This window comes from Rhodnius prolixus, unplaced genomic scaffold (assembly GCF_049639745.1).
Source record: "Rhodnius prolixus isolate KJV_2025 unplaced genomic scaffold, Rpr scaffold_7, whole genome shotgun sequence".
Lineage (NCBI taxonomy): Eukaryota > Metazoa > Arthropoda > Insecta > Hemiptera > Reduviidae > Rhodnius > Rhodnius prolixus.
This window is the reverse complement of record NW_027411582.1, coordinates 19440597-19462802: the sequence shown is the minus strand read 5'-3', so window position 1 is coordinate 19462802 and position 22206 is coordinate 19440597. Positions and strand designations below refer to the sequence as shown.

The 22206-nt window shown below is 32.3% G+C and overlaps 2 protein-coding genes across 2 annotated transcripts; both read left to right on the top strand.

Annotated features, from left to right (window-relative positions):
- Positions 1-2455: 2455 nt before the first annotated feature.
- On the top strand, positions 2456-21673 carry LOC141447127 (cytochrome P450 4c3-like). The gene is made up of 11 exons (XM_074114343.1): positions 2456-2649; positions 3133-3248; positions 3527-3614; positions 3964-4152; positions 4671-4740; positions 4830-4959; positions 6648-6687; positions 8450-8562; positions 8641-8878; positions 20480-20659; positions 20757-21673. Exons 1-11 carry the CDS (start codon positions 2478-2480, stop codon positions 20924-20926), a joined length of 1506 nt encoding a protein of 501 aa, XP_073970444.1. The 5' UTR covers positions 2456-2477; the 3' UTR covers positions 20927-21673.
- On the top strand, positions 12351-20659 carry LOC141447133 (cytochrome P450 4d1-like). The gene is made up of 10 exons (XM_074114357.1): positions 12351-12558; positions 13566-13681; positions 13935-14022; positions 15880-16068; positions 16555-16624; positions 16698-16842; positions 18708-18747; positions 19807-19919; positions 19997-20233; positions 20529-20659. Exons 1-9 carry the CDS (start codon positions 12387-12389, stop codon positions 20015-20017), a joined length of 954 nt encoding a protein of 317 aa, XP_073970458.1. The 5' UTR covers positions 12351-12386; the 3' UTR covers positions 20018-20233; positions 20529-20659.
- Positions 21674-22206: the final 533 nt, after the last annotated feature.

Sequence of the window (22206 nt, the reverse complement as noted above, 5' to 3'; positions counted from 1 at the left end):
ATGATAGAATTGTTTATTCCAAATTTTAAAAAAATCTGTAAAGAAGATATGTAACTTTGTAAAATAAACAAAAATGAAAATCTATCCAAAAGGTACAAAAATCTCCTTAACAAAAACTTACAGTTTAAAATGTTAAGTATAAGGGTTGATTAAACGCCAAAAGGTACACAACGAGTACCCAACATTTCATTAATACTTCATTAATAGTTAAGTAATTCTACTGCATTAATTTTCATTAATAAGTTATTTTTTTAGAATTTATTAGATGTCACAGACCCTTATGCTGGCCACTTCATTTATAATATTTTTTTGTTATAATTATGATAAATCACATAAATATGTACATGCATGTTAAAGTAGAAAAAGACAAAGTTAGAGTAGGCTACTGTCTTGAATTCGTCTTACCGAAATATTCGTGAGCACAAATAACACACAGTTAATAACAAGTAGATTATTCAACAACAATTATTCATTTCTCAATTGTAATTTAATTTAGTCCCCCTAATTTTACTTATAGTAAAATACTGGAATAATTAGCTGCCCTAAAAATATGCATATCTTATTTACTTTATATTACATATATACAACATTGTGGGATGAATACCTAGATTGAGAATGTAATTGAAGAAAGCTATATTATTTGCGATAAAGCCAGATAATTATTATCTATTATTATAAACGTTTGACTACTACATAAAATAACAATTACTTTAATCAAAGAATGAACTTAAACCGACGATTTTTATTTAAAAATAAAAATAAATAAATAAAATAAACAAAATCATTGGTGTAAGTTTTTTATAAAAAAAAGTTTTTGAATTTTTTAGCCTCATAATTTTTTTTATTTTTTATAACGTTTTCTTTTTAACCTGTAATTAATAGTTTTATTATTATAGATAACTAGATATTACAGTCAATCTACAGTGCTACTTGAACATATATTTTGTAGACGAAAATGGCCAGCATAAGGGTCTGTGACATCTAATAAATTCTAAAAAATAACTTATTAATGAAAATTAATGCAGTAGAATTACTTAACTATTAATGAAGTATTAATGAAATGTTGGGTACTCGCTGATTTGTGTACCTTTTGGCGTTTAATCAACCCTTATACTTAACATTTTAAACTGTAAGTTTTTGTTAAGGAGATTGAAATTTAATTTACTACTAAAGTTGTTTACTTTTTTCTGTTTTGTATCAGCTCATTACTATTATTACTGTTATTATTTGATATTCTTATTGGTTAGGAATAGTTTTGTTTATTTCATTTAGAAAGAATGTTTTCTTTTCACTTATAGTAAACTCTGGCAGACGGCTGTAGCCATGCCGAATATACTTGGTTTTTAAAATGATTTAGTTACTTTTTTAAATAAAGTATTAAATTATTCTTATTATTATTATTATCGTTTCAAAATTGTGGGTTCATTAGAAAGCTTATTATTCCCTTTCACTTACCCTGTGAAAAGAAGTTTTTGTACTATTGGATTTTACAGATCCCTTTGATAGGATTTATTTTTTTACGAATTGGCTTGTAGGCCATATTTTTTTCTGATAAATAAATACAGCATAATTCAAGAACGGAAAATGGCAGATATAATTTAATATTTGGAAACAGCAAAAAGACCATATAATGTTTTCTTCCAAATAGACACTCTGGTATCCTCTTTTACTGAGTCGTCTTTTTCAATTTTTTTTTTTGCAATTTAATTTTTTGGAAAAATCCAGATATAATCCGCATTCCTTTAAATGGAAGTTGACCAACCCTTCCAGAGAACTTGGCATCCTATTCAGGATCTCAATCTAACAACTCCTACAAAAACTTAACCCACAGGCAAATCTAACTCATAGACAAACACGAAAAACACTCTATATGGATACATTTATCACATTACTGTTTTACTGGTGTCCACATTCTGTGCCCAATAGATATCTAGACTTAAAGCCTCTTTCTTTACAATCTCCTGTTAGCACACTTGGAGATTTGTAACATTTATTTGAAACATTTCTTGAAAATGGCGTATCAAAAGTAAAGTGAGTGAATATCACGTAGTAGTTGTATTAATGTAACAACTGAAATGAGAACTGTAAAGCATGTGTTGCTATTTTCTTAATTTATTAAAGTAAACAGTTAAATATTTAAGCTATTTATTTCTATGTAAAACGACTTTTTCCATCTTTTTCTTGCTACTGTCTATAATGAATTAAACTTTAATTAACATACAATGTAAGCAAACAAGAAACATTTGTGCGCTGCATATAAATGCAGTTAAAACAGAAAACAAACTGAACATGTTATCCTTAGATTTTTAATAAAAAAAAAAAAAGTAGTTAATAAACTAATACGAAAATTATAAACTAATTATTTTGTTCTCTGCAACTAATAAAACCACTCTATTAACCAAGGTTACATATTATGCTTAATGACTGTGTATATAAAAGTATTATAAAGAGTTTTAATGCTCAATTAGTTAGAAAAAATGTTAGGATTTACTGTTCTAATACTCGCCGCGAGTATCAGTTTTTGGTATATCATAAAGTACATTTTATGGACTATTCGTGCAGCAAATATGGTAGCCAACATACCTGGGCCTAAACCACTGCCAGTTATTGGAAACGTGTTGATGTTTGCTAGGATTAAAACTTTAAAAGGTAAATTTTAAATCATAGTTTGTTCAATCATACAATTTGACAGAGGATATTTAGATTACCATGACCTTGTTATATTTAAAGCAGCAATTTATGTACAACGAGATGGACGTTACACGACTCACTGTTTACAGCTTTAAGACAAACTACTGAAGTTATTTTGATATCTTGTAAATGTACAATTGAAAACGCTTCTTAACTGCCATATTAAAAAGATCTCGACTGCACACTCTAATGTGCAGGAGGATTTCTTATGTTCTCTAAATCATTCATGAATTCTGCATGTATGACGAACATTCTTCTTCAAAACAGGAAAAACTTTTTGTAAACTAAAAGAAAGATATTTAACTTTAAGAACGGTTAAGGCCTTACGCAGAAATAGATTTTACAATGTTTGTAATAGATACTTGTATAAAATTTAGATTATAGCATTTTACTAGAGAAGCAGGTAAACCTATAATAATTTTTTTTATTTTTTTGTTGCAGAGGTATTTAATGTGATCGACTCATTGCTTAAAGAATATAGAACTCATGATGCAATTGGTAGAGTATGGTTAGGTCCTAAACTGGTCCTCTGTATCGGAAATCCAAAACATATTGAGGTATGCACTTTGCTAATTTCTACTCTTTTAGTTGTGTTCTATATAAAAATTAATTATTGGATACGGTCTGCTGTTCATTTTCGCAATCAGAGCGCAGTTATGGGCTTTGTTCGTTACAGATTTTCGGAATAAACACTCTAGATTTGTCTGCTAGAGACATTCGATCTTTTTAGTGGCTCTACTTTCACTAATATGCATTTTTTTTTAAAAGCCCTACTTCTCTAATAATAATGAGGATTAATACTTTGGGAAAATTAAAACTTCTGATTTTTGTGCAGAAAATACTCTCCAATCCAGACGCTTTACAGAAAGATGATATTTATGATCGACTAGGATTGATCGCAAGTGGGATGCTCGTCAGAAACGGTAAGTGGATTTGAAGAATAATAGAATGAAATAGTAAAATAAACAATGCACTTTTGCATGAAATAAAAAACAAAGTAGCATTTGTCTTTTATTTTACTCGAGATGTGAAGTACACATAGTGCCAATAGGCAGGGAAAATACTGTTTTCAATTTTAGTAAGTAAATCCATTTCCTAAAAGTGGAATAGATATATTAAGTAAACAAATTCAAGAAAAATCCTAGCAATTATCTTTCGGCCAGAAGAAATGAGTGTTCTAAGAGTGCTCCTGAGCTCAACTCTATATGGTTGATTGAGACTTTATAGAAAATGGTCCTATACCTTCGCCTTACTACACTATTACTATTGCAGGCAGAGAATGGCATGAATTACGCAAACCTTTGGATAAATTGATCACTAAAAAAATGGTAGAATCAAATATTAGTGTGTTTCAAGAGAAAGCATTGAAGATATGTAATATGATGAAGAAGCATGCTGAGACAGGCCTGGAATTCAATTTAAAAGGTTTTACCGTAAATTTCGCTATGGAGGTTTTGTGTGGTAAGTTTAAAAATTGTAAATAGAAATATATTAGTTTTTTTAAATTCATACCGCCTTTTTTCAAACAACTTTTTTAGAATTGAGAACCTAAGTACTTTATAAATATAATTACAAAATTTATAGTACAATAATTTGGCAAATTTACTAGTTGTTCATTTCGAAATCTTTAAAAACAGTTTATTTACGGAAAACTCAAATACGAAAATTAATTAAAAATTCGGTTTACATACATAGATGATTGCATGTTTAAAGGAGATGATACTTCTGACTGAATAAAACTAAAGTATAATAAGTAAATTCGTTTAACTGACATGTGCATAGATGTTGATTCATTTTGAAAGTTAGTGTTATTCTGTCAGAAGTATCATCTCCTTTAAACACGCGATCTTCATGCAAAATGAATTAAAACTTGTTAAGATTTTTTACTTAGACGACACTAAACATCTCTTTTAGGGTTAATTCAATAGTATGACATTCTTTAATAAAAAATATGTCTGACTATTACATTAATTTTTCAGCTACAAGTTTTGGATGTGAGATAAATTTGAATGAAAATGATGGAATTAAATTAAAAGAAACTTTAGAAAAGTATGAGAATCTCTTTTTTTCCTGGCAATATTATTTGTATGAATCATTGTTCTTTAATGAACTTTCTAAGATAGTTTCTACTTCTCCAGGTGTTTGGAATTGATTGTGAAATTTATTATTCAAACTCCTTACAATATATGCTTGAAATGTGCCAAATTTTCTATGGATGGCAGACGTTTAAACCAATTTATAAAACCATTTTGGATCTTATGTAACGAGGTAAGTACAGTGTTCATAAAGTTAAAAACATTTACTAGAAACTAGATGGAATGTGCAATGAGAAAGGCGGAGAATTTTAAATAATAAGAGTTGTGGTGGAGGCCTAAATTTTATATTCTATCAATACGCTAATCCTCTATTATTCTGTGTTTATTCCACCCATTTGCACTCATTTTTGAGCTGATAAACAATCACCCGAATTTTTGAAATAATTATTACGACTCTAAAAGTAACAAATTTTCTTCAAAACAAAACTTTTAAACAGTTAAAGATATTGGATAAGATAATGGATGATTGGGTGCAAGTTGGCAGGTAACAAGCAAATCCTTTTCTAACTTCTCCCTTTCTTGATGTGGGTAAGAGTCAAAAAAACTTAACTTACAGTCCCCAGGACTCTTCACAATTTATTTTGTTTGAAATTTTTTTCCAAAATATTTAGTTATGGATGTGCAACTTGGCCTACAATCCACACATTCAAGATTTTAAAGGAACTTAGTTTTGCCATCTTTCAGAAAATTCCAAAACGTTATTCTTCTTCAATTCGCTAATCTTGGTAATTGGAAAGATGTCACTAGAAAATTTTCCTTATGTGTACATGAAAGTGAAAGGAAAATATTTAAATTAACGATTTTTCAGGGCTAGATTTCTATAATTATGCTTATTATGATTATTCAGGGCAAGGAGGTCTAGTAAATGGAGTATTACAATGAAGTAAAAAAAAAAAAACGAAACAAGTACAACGATCAATTAGATATGTAGATAAATTTGAAATAACAGGTAGCAGTGCTAGGAAGGTTGCATCAGAAAAAAGTGGAACCAGTTTCTCTCTTTAGCAGTAAAACTGTAACTGTTTACGTATGTGGCTCTACAGTTTTCCTGTATTTCATTTCAAGGCATAAATCAGTGATGTTAACGGAAGTGTTATTAGTTTTCCTCAACAAGCTTAAGTGTTTTTGAGTTATGCAGTCACACAGGTATAGAACACGTTATAAAAACGTTTATTTCGTGTGCAAATAATCACAAAATGAATGTGTTTTCATTGGGAACTCTATTGCAATATTTCCTCTTGGTAGAAATTATACATTTTTTCTGGTTACTTTTTCATATACATATTTATTAGTTATTTTGTAAAACAATTGCATTTCTTACTGATTGAAATCTATGTTTAAATTTTACTAAGAAATCTAGTGCATTTTAAAATGGCTTTTGTTTTGAAACTCTAGTTTAAAATGCTTAACTTTTTAAAATTGATGTATGTATTTAAAAAAAAAATTCATTATTTGGCTTTTTAGATTTATTTTTTGTAAAAACTAGAATGTTAGAACCATGCTAAAAATTAAATATTTCATTACACTGGTTTGGTACAGGACTTGTGTCTACTTTCGAAATAATAAAAAATCTTAATAGGATATCTTCGACACGGTAATCGAGCATTAACCCTTGCCTGTGGCCTTGCTTGCAAAATAATCATGAATATGATGCTTATTAATTGTTTATCTTTTCTTAAGCATGCAGTGTTAACAATTTCTTTGATGGACTAATTTATTTATGGCTGAATAACTTTGTGATAAACAGTGTAAGATCTTATTCCACAATTCAACTTTTGTGTTAATCTTAAAAAATATGGAACTAAAGGAATTTTGATAAGAAATGTTTAGAAAAGTCGTTTAGAACTTCTTTTTTTACAGCTTCTCCAAGGCAGATTAAGGAATAGGAAACTAATGCAAGGTAAGATTTTTTTATTTCCTAGTAGCTAGAGTTTAATTTATTTACAGGAATAACTCACTATAATTTGTTTAGCCCAGTAAATGTAAGTATGGAGTACTTATTTCTAAATTTTATTTCTACTTAGAAGAGAAAGTATTGCATTCGTTCAAATTTGCAATTTAAATAAAACTAAAAATAAATGAAAATTCCTTACTTTTATTCTTTTTAATGATTTAGTTTAAACATTCCGTAGGTTTTAAATTCGTCAAGTTCTTCGAAACACTAAAGGTTGGAGGTTTCTGGCGGTTACTTTAAATTTCCTTGTGTTATTTCACATTATCGTTAAATTTCATTTTATAGTTCTTTAAACGCTACATCTGCTAGCGAAGACTGCGAATCTTCGTTAAATTTATTGCGGACTAGTATTAGATGGAAGAGCCCCGCGATGGAGATTTTATTGTTTATCATATTGTGCTTCCGTTTTGCGTTCATTCTTATCATTATGTTCAGTATTTATTTCAAAATTATTGTTTTGGCGAATTTAATTTTCATCAGTAATTCTGAATTAGAAGAGAAGAGGAAAGGCTATTAAAATATTAATTTTAATTAAATAATCGAAAGAAAATAGGTGCATGGGTATTTTCTAATGCCCATTTTTCTGTTGGCCGACATTGTGTTAGAAGTTGGAAAGTTTTATGCATTTACGTGATTGAGGACTATAATTTTAAAATGCCATTTGATGGCAAATGCTTCCTAGATTCACTTAAAATTACAAAAGTACTGATCAATCAATTTACACTTTTATTTAACTTATTTTAATACAAAGTATTCTTAAACGTATTCATCTCATATCTGTTAAGGCGCCTGCCGTCCTTTCTTGGAGGTACTGTTTGACGGTTTTTCCTCTCACCTTTTTCTGTTACTGTCTATTTCTCATTTTTTCCCTTTCTCGCACTACGCGTTATTTCCCGATAATCCTTTGCTTTCTTGTCGCCGCTAAATATTTTATTTTCTACTCTTTTGTAGTTATGTTTATTTCTTTAGTGTTCCCACGCTATCAAACCCTTCTCCTTCTCTACTCTCTCTAGACGGACTGGTCATATCCGTTTGTCAATTATTCAGTCGATGTCCGGCACTGCTCTGCTTTATACATTGTCGACCAGACGCCAGAGCTCAGCTTCGCTTCAAACATAGTACGCTTCTTATTCATAACGCACCGCTTCCAGTGCTTTTTCGTACTTCCGCAACGCTTCATCGTTGGGTTCTTCCGGCACTACGTCACTCGAGTCTGCCTGTTGGTGTACTTCTTACCGCATCTCAGCCTGCTACGATTCACTGCCGCTGATAGCTAGCACTTCGCTTTATCCGCAAAGTGCATTGTTTGTACTATTACCCTTCACTCTTCCGCTTAACCCGATATCCAATCCTGATACGCCTTTTTGAGCCTAAACCCAAATATTTCTTACGCTTCTAGGAGCTCAATTACACATTGCTACACAATTGTATACCTATGCTCCTTAACAGTTCCTATTCCTTTCTACCGCTTATTGAGCGTCTGTAGAGATCCTTCACCACCTGGCGGATGCTGGTTGGACGCTCACTCCCGGTACCTCAAGGTAAGTGTTTTCTTGACCGTTTTTTATTGCTATATATTTTCTTTGCATTATTTATTAAAATCGATTGCCCTCGGGCACATATCGCTTTGGGAATTTACGTTCACGTCATCTTCCCGTTCCACATCTGGGTGTAAGCCTATTTATTATTACCTATGTATTTGATTTAGAGGATGTCCACTTATTACCAAAATACTACTCAGACGTATTGTTGGAAAAAGCTACAAAGGACAAACTCTCTCTTGAAGACACGGGAAAGCTGGCAACTGACTTTTTCTTTGCAGTAAGTAAATCTTTGGTACTGTTTACATCAATAATAGACTAACAAAACAGATTTTCTTAAGAAACAAATTATTTATAGGGATTCGATACATCAGCTGTAACATTGCATTATACATTGTTTTTATTGGCCATGTTTCCTGAACATCAAGAAGCTGTCTATCGAGAACAGATTGATATTTTTGGAGATGGTCTTGAAGTAGAACCTACTTGGGAACAACTCTCCAAAATGGTTTATTTGACGAGAGTATTGAAAGAAGTTATGAGACTTTATTGCCCAGTTGGTATTTTCAGGAAACCAACAAGTGATATAGACTTAGGTGAGAAAACAATTGAGATTAGTTGCAATCAGATGCAACATTTTTTATTATTTTTGTTGTTGTGGTTGCAATTGAAGGCGAAGTTCTCATTCACTTTCGGATTATTTATCGCGGGTACTCTGGGAATCTCTAGTGCATAGTTGTGATTATTACGTGACTTGTGATTAATAGGTCGATAACAGCTAGAACAGATAGTCAAATCCAATCTCGTTAATCCAGAATGTAGTGTTAACTCTCAAATTATCAGCTCCTAGTTCAAAACTGATTAGGTATTAAGTACTTATATATTTATTTACTGTCAGCAATCAATATATTTATCAATGTCAGCAACTTCATCAATATTTATTTGACATACCATTTTTGTCTATATAGAAAATTAACACACCTATAGGTTCGTCCCTATACTTAGATTCTATATTTATTAGACCTTGAATATTTAAAGATTCTGTATATATTTCTTATATTAGACCTTGAACTTGGAGATAAACTCCATCTCTAAGAATGCTGTCTCCTGATTGATTGTAAATAATTTTAATTTTGTGCTTTAGATATCTTGGTGCCCAGTCTTTCTTTTGTGTTCGAAAACTGAATTCGTTGTAAACATTTCCAATGAACTTATTTAACCACATATTTAAATTATATGATGGTAACTAATCTTATTTATTTAAACTTTGATCTGCATATTAGTGTTTATTATGATTACAGGAGATTATAAACTCCCTAAGGGTGCTACCCTCTTCATAACCTTATACAGCCTACATAGAAATCCAAAAATTTGGTCACATCCCAATGAATTCCATCCAGATCATTTCCTACCAGAAGAAAGTGCTAAAAGACCAAAAGGAAGTTATATTCCATTTAGCTTGGGTCCAAGATCTTGTCCAGGTATAAAAATTTACAATGACTTAGATTGGTTATATTTTAGTATTTTACTGGTTCTGAATTTATTCTATATTAATTATAAACACAATTTCTGCTCAGGAAGTGTCTACGCTATGGCATCCTTAAAAACAGCAGTCTCTACAGCAATTAGAAGGTACAAGTTTGAAACCGGTGTGAAATTTGAAGAATTGGAATATAAATATGGCTTTTTATTGGAGCCTAAACAGGAGTATTTAGTCAGGATCACAAATAGAGCACCATTGCCTTGATGGCCCATATTATTATTTTTCTAACCTCTCCTTCTTTTTAGCATTTCATTCTGTATAGAATAATACTTCAAATAAATTTATAATAATTAATAATATATAATTACAATGTGGTACATGAAAATTGAAATTCTAAATTTAAAAGGAATTGATAATGTCGTTTTCTAGAAAATTCCAATCCTTCAAAACTGTAATCTGTAAAGTTGCATATCTGATTTACAGATAAACTTGATGTTTTAAAAAATAAGCAATACGAGGGTCGTTTGAAAAGTCCGTGCAAAGTCAGAGAGATAGCACTACTGGCGCGTATCGAGGTTATGTTTAGTTAGTAGCATCTCTTGGAAGAACACACACCAAGTTTCAGCCAGATCGGTCTATTTCTTTGTGTTTGGCATTTGTTTGAATCGAGGAAGTCGAGTGATTTTCAAAAAATGGACGAAAAAGAATTTCGTGTGTTGATTAAACACTACTTTATGAAAGGCAAAACGCCTCAGGAGACTAAAGAGAAGCTTGATAAACATTATGGTGACTCTGCACCTTCGATTAGAACAGTTTATAAGTGGTTTCAAAATTTTCGGAGTGGCCATATGGGCACAAGTAACGCTGAACGTTCTGGACGCCCTGTTGAGGTTACTACTCCAGAAATCATTGATAAAATCCATGATATGGTGATGGATGACAGAAGAGTGAAGGTGCGTGAGATTGCTAGTGCTGTGGGCATCTCGAATGAACGGGTACATAATATTTTGCATCAACATTTGGACCATGACAAAGCTATCCGCAAGATGGGTGCCGCGATTGCTCACGCTTGACCAAAAACGAAATCGTGTGAAGTGTTGCAAGGACGGTTTGCAGCTGTTCCAGAAGAATCCGCAGGACTTTAAGCGTCGTTTCGTCACTGTGGATGAAACATGGATACATCACTACACTCCTGAGACCAAAGAACAATCTAAACAATGGGTTACCAAGGGGGAATCTGCGCCAAAAAAGGCAAAGACCGTTCCTTCGGCCGGAAAGATTATGGCGACTGTCTTTTGGGATTCGCAAGGAATAATCCTCATCGACTATATGGAAAAAGGTAAAACTATTACAGGTGCATATTATTCATCGTTATTGGACCGTTTGAAAACCGAGATGCAAGAAAAACGCCCCAGGGAAGGGATTAGCTATGAGGTTAGCATACTGGACTCCCACGCGGAGGTCCCGGGTTCGAATCCAGCAGCTGACCCTTAGATTTTCTCTTCCTAGGAGCTTCTTACAGCTCACTGTCCGGTGATGGACAGTGTTGTCTGTAACTAGAGAACACTGTCCGGAGGCCGGCAGTGCACTGGAAAAAGCTCCGGGCGCTAATAACCTCAGCTGTTGATGCGCCAAAAAAAAAAAAAAAAAAGAAAAACGCCCTCGATTGGCCCACAAAAAAGTCCTTTTCCATCACGACAACGCACCAGCTCACACCTCAGCAGTTGTGGTCGCAAAATTAATGGAAATAGGGTTCCAACTCGTTTCACATCCCCCTATTCTCCAGACTTGGCTCCCTCGGACTACTATTTGTTCCCCAATATGAAGAAATGGCTGGCGGGAAAAAGATTTTATTCAAACGAGGAGGTGATTGCAGAAACGAATGGCTATTTTTCAGACTTGGACAAATCCTATTATTCGGAAGGGATCAACAAACTAGAACAGCGTTGGACGAAGTGTATAAGCCTAAAAGGAGACTATGTTGAAAAATAAAAAAGGTTTACCCCAAAAAATTAAGTCGTTTTTATTTTTGCACGGACTTTTCAAACGACCCTCGTAGTTTCATTACAACTTTGTACGTTGTAGCAGCGGAACTGACAACTACCACTGTGGAGATATTTTAAAAGAATGCTTAGGGTTGTTTTCTCTAAATAACTACATAAAAACAATTATCTTGCGAAAATTTTCGGATAAAAGTGGAAAGTATTTGTTGATAAATTTAAGTAATTTTAAAATGTAGGCAATGTTGTTTAAGAAATTAAACTCGATTCCAGGTACTTAATTTTAAAAGTCGTACGAGAACTTCCTCTTAAGAAAGGTAATAAAAATTAAACTGCGTTTACAGTACTTCTCCCGTAAAAGAACAAAGAGAAATTGAGCTGGGAATATGACAAGTGATGAGTGTTTGGTCATAAAATGAGTTCCAGACTTTATTTTATATTCCTTCTACAAGGTAATGCGCACCAGACTCCTAGCAGAAAACAAAGGAACAACCAACATTTTTTTGCGTTAAGGATTACCCTTGGAGTTGTTCACGTACCGTGACCCCAAGGTTACGACAATGAATTTTTAAGGTTCACATATTATGATCACTTGATTGTATTCGTCTCATTTTAGAAAAGATGTTAGGCTTTACTGTTCTAATACTCGCCGCGAGTTTCTGTTTTTGGTATATCATAAAGTACATTTTATGGACTATTCGTGCAGCAAAAATGATAGCCAACATACCTGGGCCTAAAACATTGCCAATTATTGGAAACGCTTTGATATTTTATGGAATTAGAAGCACAGAAGGTATGTTATCCAATCAGTTTATTCTGACTGTAAAATAGAAAGAGAATATTTAGATTGCCATGACATTTTAAATTTAAAGCAGGAATTTATGTACAACGAGATGGACAAAGATAGCACTTGACACGCCACTGGATTACTTACAGCTTAAGGATGTATTACTGAAGTCATTTTGGGGCTAAAAATGTAGATTTGAAAATGTTTAACTGCACTGTAGTAGCCATTGAGAGATGTTAGGCTTGTTTAAAACAGACTTTTTTAACTAGTTTATTTTTACAATTTTTTAAATTTTATTTTAAATAATGAACACCGATAACAATACACTTGTATTTGGGCCGGCAGTGCACTGAAAAAAGCTCCGGGCGCCAATAACCATAGATGTTGACGCGCCTTAAATCATTACAAAGAAAAAAAAATAGTATAGGTTTTAAAAATAGTTATTAGTTTTTACCTGACGTTTAGCGATCGATGTTTACACTAGTCGACTAGTCTACTCTATCGGTAAAACAGGTTGTGTTTTACGCCATAGGTTCGCCCAAAGTTAATGTACACAGATTTTTTTTTTCTAAACGATTATTTGCGAACTTAATTATTATACATTTATACTATATTTTTACATTCAAAAATTAAATTTGAGTATAATTTAAATTTCATTGAAAAACAGTGCAAATAAATAAAAAAACAGGACATTTATGCTATAAAAAAAAAATAATAATAAGGACAGCTTCTTAAAAAACAGTACTGTCCTGCCAAAAACAGTACGAATGGTCACCGTAGTTATACGTGACCTTGAAGAAAAGGATTGAACAGCATTTCCTCGGAAACACTTCTTACCTTCCCAGCGTTCGTGGTATAGAGTATTTGAAAAATGAAATTACACTTCTTCCAAAATGAGGTATCCTGCTGAATCTACATCTGAACCCTGCATGCAAACATTATGAAAATTTAGATTGTTGTATTTTCTTGTAGAAAAGAAGATATAACTGCATTTTTGTTTTTCTTTTATGCAGAAGCATTTAAAGTCATCACCTCATTGCTTAATGATTATTTACCCGAAGATGGAATTGGTAGAGTATGGTTAGGTCCTAAACTTGTCATCTGTATCGGAAATCCAAAACATATTGAGGTATGCAGTTTGCTTATTTCTACTCTTTTAGTTGTGTTTTATATAAAAATTAATTAATGGATGCGCTCTGCTATTCATTTTCTAGGCAGAGCACACTTCAGAACTTTATGGTCGGACCTTTACAGGTTTTCAGAATGGAGTATTTCACGTTGGTCTCCTAGAGACATGAAATTTTTTTTAAAAGGCCCTACTTCTCTAATAATAATGAGGATTAAATGATTTGGGAAAATTAAAACTTCTGATTTTTGTGCAGAAAATACTCTCCAATCCAGACGCTTTGCAGAAAGATGATATTTATGATCGAGTAGGATTGATCGCAAGTGGGGTGCTCGTCAGAAACGGTAAGTGACTGTTTCTGTTTAGTATTACAATAAAATGATGAAACAAAATAAACTGTGCTCTATTCCCAGACTTAAAGAAACAAATTAGCTTCTTTTTATGGTCTAATAATCGCCTTTTTTACAATTCTAGATAGAAGTATATCAGGAAGTATTAATCGGCAGGCCATGTACTGCTTTCATGACAATGTTTTCGGCGTAATTGAGGCTAAGATGATTTATTTTTAACATTTAATAATTTATTTATTTGTTAAATTTTGTATTCTTTACTGTGAAACATATTGATTGGTTCACCATTAACCACTCTCTATCGTTCCTTTGGGAAAAGTGTGTGATCAGTTAGTATTGGACATCGGCGCGAAGGGAAGATCTATGTAGTAATGTAAAGTAATGCCTATTTTTTGCAAGCAGGCTTTACGTCCAACTACCAAGTAGGTATCGTGGACGGAGGTGGCAAGCAAATATACTTTACTATCAAGTTCTCATGTTAAACATTAAATAAAATCCAAGTACTAGACCAGGAATTTTCTATGGCTATTGGCGCTAGAAGCTTTTTCAGTGCAATACCTAGCGCCGAGCAGTTAATGGCAACAACACCTGCAAAGCTACTATACAGGGTGATCCATTTAAAACGCACCAATCGCTAATAACTTTTTAGGAAAGCGGAAATCCGGAAAACCCCATTAAATAAATTTGTTTTTTTGGCCAAGTTTTCAAATTTTCTACCCCCGATCTTTATTTTTGGCGAAGTTACGGCTAAAAAACTGATTGGGGTTTCATAAGGACTACTGGTTTTGACAATGATTGTGAAAACTACATAAAAAATTGTGAAAATGAGCGTTAACCTCGTTTTAATATCTCTAATATTTGTCGAGATATTCAAGATCAAAGTTACAATTTTATCTATTCGTGAACGGTTTTCAATATTAATTTCCCACCAGAAATACACGTTTTGTGAAGTGCTCTGACTAAACAAAAAATGTTATTTGTGACGCAAAGAACAAAAATAATAATAATTGAAGTTTTTAAAAAATTTAGTGTAATGTAATGTTTGTGGGTGAGGCTGAATGTGTTTTATCATCAATTAAAAGCAACTATCAAACAATTTTAATGTACCCTGTATGCAAGACTTCTTGACCTATGATTACGGTAAGAATAACTTGCCAGGGAGGGGCGGTTGTTGGTCTAGAGGTCAAGAGCGTGGCTTTGTAAGTGGGAGGATGACTGCGTATGACTGGATTTTATTTAAAAAAGTGCTATGATGTATTAAGTATTATGAATGACTACATAAGCGGTATTCGCACTGGGGATCTCCCACTTACAAAGCCATGCTCTAGACCACTAGACCAACACCCGCCTCGCGCTGGCAAGATATTCCCAAAACGTGTATTTCTGGTAGGAAATTAATATTGAAAACCGTTCACGAATAGATAAAATTGTAACTTTGATCTTAAATATCTCAACAAATATTAGAGATATCGAAACGAGGTCATCATCATTTTTCAAGGTTTTTTATGTAGTTTTCATAATCATTGTCAAAACCAGTGGTCCTAATGTAACCTTGATTAGTTTTTTGGCCGTAACTCCGAAAAAAAATTATGATACAGCATCGGTGGTGGAAAATATGAAAACTAGATTAAAAGAAACATATAGTTTATTTAATGGGGTTTTCCGGATTTCCGCTTCCCTAAAAAGTTATTAGCGATTGGTGCGTTTTAAATGGACCACCCTGTATATTAGCTTTGCAGGTGGGTCTTGTTGCCTTTAACTGCTGCCTGTGTATTACACTGAAAAAGCTTCTGGCTCCAATAGCCATAGAAAATGAGGTCATAAACCTTACTAAACTATTTACTTTTGCAGGCAGAGAATGGCATGAATTACGCAAACCTTTGGATAAATTGATCACTAAAAAAATGGTCGAATCAAATATTAATGTGTTCCATAAGAAAGCATTGAAAATGTGCCATATGATAAATAAGCATGCAGAGACAGGGATTGAGTTTGTTTTAAGAGGTTATATTGTGAATTACACTATTGAAGTTTTGTGTGGTAAGTTTAAAAATTGTTAATACAAATACATATATTAGTTTTGGTAAATACATTTTGGTTTTCCTAAACAGTTTTATTTAATTAAAAACAAAACAAAATAGCCTAAAAGCCAAGGTTCTTTTGATAAAATAGTTTGCCAAATTTACTTAATTACAGATTTCAAAACTTTGAAATCAATATAACCAGGTGTAACTCAAATACAATTAATGTGATTCAATAGTATTAACAGACATTAAGAGAAAATACGGGCTCACAAACAGACTATAACGTTTCAATTAAAAATTCTGTTTACATGTAACAGATTAAACAACACGATAGTTTTAATCTGTCACAAATACTAGCTTCTTTGTACATTTGTACTGAATTTTTAATTCAGTATTTCGACTGCAAATAAGTATAACATCTTTCTTTTGGGTTAATATTAGTATTGTATGTTCATTAAAGGAAACGATGTGAAATACATAACGTATCTCAGTTACTTTTCAGTTACGAGTTTTGGATGCGATATAAATTTGAATGAAACTGATGGAATTAAATTAAAAGAAGCTTTAGAAAGGTGAGAGAGTCTTTCTTTTTCCGGCTACATTATTTGTATGAACCATTGTTCTTTAATGAACTTTCTGAGATAGTTTTTACTTCACCAGGAGTTTAGAATTGATTATGAAATTTATTATTCAAACTCCATACAATATAAGCTTGACATGTGCGAAATTTTCCACGGAAGGTAGACGTTTAATCCAAGTGATGAAGGAATATTGGCACTTTTGTAACGAGGTAAGTATAGTATTAATTAGGTAAAAGGTATAAGGATTGGGTAAAACTCTGTGATACCTGTAATATCTCGTTCACTGATTTCCTTAACTCTAATATAAGTATCAATTTAATTAGGAAAATATTAATAATGGCCTACTTAATAAATACAAGCTTTTAGCCGTAAACAGTCAGCATCATATTTCTTTATAAAACGTTGGATCCCCAACTCAATTTATCATATTTTAGTAACTTGGACACTCGCTCCATTGGGTGGATAATTAAAGTTAGGGGTGAATCGCTATATCTCAATAAATACGTATTCAGCAAGGAAATCAAGTTGTGTTCGCTGTGTAATTTAGAAAACAGAGAAGAAAGTGTATTTCATTTTATAGCGGTATGCCCAATATTAAGAGAGTTTAGGTCCATATATTTTAAGAAGGATTGTTTAAATGAGCTGGAGTTTATGGACTATTTAAATGGTAAGTGTTGGAAAAGCTTGGTGAATTATTGTAAAGCGGCATGGGCATATAGATACGAACTGGTGAAGGAATTCAATTATTAAACTGTTTTATTTTATTATTATTATTAATTAGGTAAAAGCATATTCTAGTTTATTTGCGGAAAATGTAAAATACTGAACAGATCAGAAACTAAAGCCTATATTTGAGCACATATACTCGTAGTTTCCAAGTATTATTCTGTGGTCTATTCCACTTCTTGCTTAAATTCTGGCTTGTTCTATCCATCAAATTTAAAAACTTTTAATAAAATATACGAATTTTTAACTGGAATTTAAATCCAAGTGGCATAGCATCAAAAATAGTTGACCGCAAACCTCGCGGCGCCAGTGGTGTCAATCGCATGAACCACTTCAAAGCAAAGGATATTCCTTGCTTCTAGCACTGGTGCCTTCCTGTAATTAGAGATATACTCTTATTCACAAGGCACTTGAGTATCTCGCATCAGAATCTCCCAATATCTCCTGCATTTTATCCAGATCCAATTGGGACGCCTTGTAGAGGAGCATAATTAGTTCTTAAAGGCTTTACCGTTTATCTTCCTAGCATATAGCCTGATTTCTTATATCGACTATTTAATACCAAGACATCGTGTGTGCACATTTGGCGATTTATTTTTCAGGATTGCCTTTTATTTGAACATGAATATGAGGTTTTTAAAATTTTTTCTATTTATTTTATTTTTTGACAAGCTTCTGGGCGATCGACCAAGGCTGAAGTAGCGCATCACACTAGCAGTAGAGTAACCCCCGAGCTTCTGTATCGCTGGTCAACGACGATGTTGCAGTATTGGCTGGTAATCCCAAAAAATTTTTCGCGTGGCTACCAAGATGGTGTCGATTACCTTCAACAGCTGAACTTTGTCAAGGGAGCCATTTGTAAAGAGTAGGTGATGGCTGAAAAGATATTAATGATTGAGAATAATAAGTTTGGCGAATGGTTTCAGCAAATTCGAAATTTTCAGTTAACACAAATTCTCATTTAATATTTTATTTTCCGCCATTGTGTATATTAACTCACCAGAGAAGCTGTAACCCTAAAACTTTCTAGTCCTCGTAAAATCGATACTTCTTTATGTAAAGTAAAGTAAACGCCTATTTTCGCAGGCGGGGGCTTAACGTCCAACTACCAATTAGGTGTCGTGTGCGGGAGTGGAAGCTCATACTTTATTATAAACTATTTTTTCTAACAAGTAAAATCTAGACATACGCTGGATTCGAACTGGGGATCTCCCACATACGAAGCCACGCTCTTGTTGACCACTTGACCAACACCCGCCCCTATTTGTAAACTCTTTTGAATTGTAATGGCAGTACTATTTAGGTGGTCTACAGCTTTCAAAAGTCCTATAGAAATTGTTTTTTACAGCTCCTCCAAGCCAGATTAAGGAATAGGACACTATTAGAAGGTGAGATTATTTTATTTTCTAGAATAAATGTAATTTTTTTATTTGTTCAATATATAATCATTTAACAATTAGTTCATTTTAATTTGTAGAGTCTAGTAAATAAAAGTAAGGAGCAAACTGTTTATTTCTGCTTTTTGTCGCTACTTAGAAGTGGAAGTATTGCATTCATTTAATTTTGGCAGTTTGAATTTAGCTAGAAATAAATAAATGAAAATTCCTTGGTTTTATTGTTCTTATCTACTTTCTTGTATTATTCAACAGCATTTATATCGTTAAGTTAATGTGCAAACAAGACCACTATAACAATAAATAAATAATAATAAATAAAATAATAAATATCGTTAAGTTCGGCGAAACTTTAAAGGTTGAAGGATTTGGATGACCACCTAAAGTGTTGTTTCACATTATCGTAATGTTTTTATTTTTTCTTCTTTAAAGCACCGCCTTTGCTAGCGAAGGTAGAAGATCCTACGTTAAATTTATTGCGGTCTTTTGCTTCCTTGAAGGACTCTGCGATGGCCGTTCGATGAGCTAGCTCTTCAGAAGGCTATCCTGTACATCTCTCTTTTGCTATTTACGTATTAAATTTTTTTTTTATAAAATGTTACTCATCATGAGCCTCATTTTAACAATCATTTTTCTCACTATTAGTTTGCTGATAAAAATCATTTGTAGAATTTAATACTTTTTTGTAGTATTTTTTCATTCTCCACTTCACAGAAAATTTTGGTGTTCATTTAAAAAAAAACAGTGATTTGCTTTGTTACCTACATTTTGAAGAGAAAGAAAAAAGAACTAAATAATAAATTGAGAAAGAAAGTTGGTGCTTGTTTTCTAATTCTCATTTTTCTGTTGGCTGTAATTTGATAAAAATGATCCTTTTTGAATTCAATTCTGATAAATAAAATCATGGCAGTACTTTGTCTTAGAATGATATGAAATCTAATAAAGTTTACCCATTTACATAGTTAAACTAATGTTCGTACTTTCTTGACTAATTTAGCAGTTTCCTTTTGTTCCTACTATTGCTTTAATGCAAAATCTATTTATTTAATTTAGAGGATGTCCACTCATTACCAAAATACTACTCAGACGTGTTGTTAGAAAAAGCTACAAAGGATAAACTCTCTTTTGAAGACACTGGAAAGCTGGTCACTGACTTTTTCCTTGCTGTAAGTAAATCTTTGGTACTGTTTACATTATAATTGACTAACAAAAGAGATTTTCTTAAGAAATAAAATATTTATAGGGTTCGATACATCAGCTGTAACATTGCATTATATATTGTTTTTATTGGCCATGTTTCCTGAACATCAAGAAGCTGTCTATCAAGAACAGATTGATATTTTTGGAGATAGTCCTGAAGTAGAACCTACTTGGGAACAACTCTCCAAAATGGAGTATTTGACCAGAGTATTGAAGGAAGTTATGAGAATTTATTGCCCAATTGGTATTTTCAGGAAACCAACAAATGATATAGACTTAGGTAAGAAAAAGATTCTGCAATTAGTTGCAACAATTTTTGAAATATGACTGGTAGGCAAATCTATGGTGGAAAATTCTTTAATATTTGAAAGCTGAATTAGTTCTTAACATTTCGAATGCACTTATATAATCTTATATTTAATTTAACTTATCATAGGCAATCATATTTAAAAAGTTCATTTATTTGAACTTTTAACACTTCATATTAAGGAATGTAATTTCTTACTTAAGAAACATATAATTACAGGTGATTATAAACTGCCTAAGGGATCTACATTGTTCATCATGTTTTACAGCCTACATAGAGATCCAAGACTTTGGTCACATCCAAATGAATTTCATCCAGATCATTTCCTACCAGAAGAGTGTGCTAGAAGACCAAAAGGAAGTTATCTTCCATTTAGCTGGGGTCCAAGATCTTGTCCAGGTATAAAAATTTACAATGACTTAGATTGGTTATATTTTAGTATTTTATCGGTTCTGAATTTATTTTATATTAATTATAAATACAATTTTCTTCTCAGGAAGTGTCTACGCAATGGCATCTTTAAAAATAGCCGTCTCTACAGCAATTAGAAGGTACAAGTTTGAAACCGGTGTGAAATTTGAAGAATTGGAATATAAATATGGGTTTTTATTGGAGCCAAAACAGGAGTATTTAGTCAGGATCACAAATAGAGCACCATTGCCATGATGAGTCATACTTTTATTTTGATTATTCTCCTTCTTGAGAGCTTTTCTTTCTGTACAGCATTATAGTTCAACAGAATTTATAATAATTAAGAATATATAATAAGGATGTGGTACATTATTGCTTGTGGTGCCCTGTTTTAAAAATTAGTTTTAAACAACCATCTGAGTAATTAATGTACGAAGAACCTGCTAGATAAAAGTTAAATAAGGTCTAACAATTAATTTACCCTAACTCATTGAAAATGCGAATTAATGCCATCTTCTTAAAGATATTGTAAATAAATTTTGTTTTATCAAAACAAAAAGTAAAGGGTGTATATGTTACATATTATTGGGTAGTTAACACTTAAAGTTTGGGAACGAATAAAAGTGCATTGTCTTAACAATCACTCTATTATATCTAGAATAAATTTCAAAAGAATTTTAATTTAACAATTTCCATATTCTAAGTTTCTTCTTTGTAGCTAACCTTTGCTTACTACTAAACACAACGGGACTTTAAAGTTCCTTTACCAAGGCATGGGCCTCGCCACCATTTAAACTGGATGAGGACAAAACATTATAAATGTTGATAGAGGTAACAGGGTAGGGCAGAACAACAATGAGTCATTTGTACAGGCGAAGAAATAATGGATAATATAGATTGGAAAAAGTATAAAAATACCCAATTTTGTAAGCACTGTTCAAATGAAATAATCTTATTGGACAAACTATTCTAATCTGTTCATCTTTTTCGGTGTCTCTTTTATTAATTCAAGGCAAAGAAAGATTGTTGTCAATTTTAGTTATAATTTTTTGTTTTATTGTTTGATTTGATTTGAAAATGTTTATTTACAATTTAAAATTTTTTATACAAGTATATTTAAAAGGAGGTTTCAGACTGCATGCTATATCCTCTCCACAACATATCAACGTTTACATTGGATACAAGTCGAACTTAATGCTTAGGTAAAAAATTAAAAAAAAAACCTTAGTAATTAAAGCAAGATATGCTTTAGCCTTTTGTGCTTGTATTTTCTATAATTAAGAGAACTTAAGTTATAGTCCATAATACTTTTTATATGCGGGTAGGGACTATGGGTACAGGAAGTTACAAAGTTTTCCGTAGCGTTGTAGATAAATGTGGACACGCTGGCAACATCAAGTGCTGCATGCATGTAATCTATGGGTGTCCACCGGGGATATGACCCAACTAACCTTAAGCATTTGTTTTGGACTCTTTGTAACTTCCCGTAATTGGTGCAACAAGTATTGGACCACACAGGGGCTGCATATAGTAGT

Coding starts and splice junctions, on each gene's coding strand:
- LOC141447127 (XM_074114343.1), top strand. CDS start 2,478: ATGTTAGGATTTACTGTTCTAATACTCGCCGCGAGTATCAGTTTTTGG. Junction 6,688..8,449: donor GAATAGGAAACTAATGCAAG/GTAAGATTTTTT, acceptor TATTTGATTTAG/AGGATGTCCACTTATTACCA. Junction 20,660..20,756: donor GGGTCCAAGATCTTGTCCAG/GTATAAAAATTT, acceptor TTTTCTTCTCAG/GAAGTGTCTACGCAATGGCA.
- LOC141447133 (XM_074114357.1), top strand. CDS start 12,387: ATGTTAGGCTTTACTGTTCTAATACTCGCCGCGAGTTTCTGTTTTTGG. Junction 13,682..13,934: donor GAAATCCAAAACATATTGAG/GTATGCAGTTTG, acceptor ATTTTTGTGCAG/AAAATACTCTCCAATCCAGA. Junction 14,023..15,879: donor TGGGGTGCTCGTCAGAAACG/GTAAGTGACTGT, acceptor TTACTTTTGCAG/GCAGAGAATGGCATGAATTA.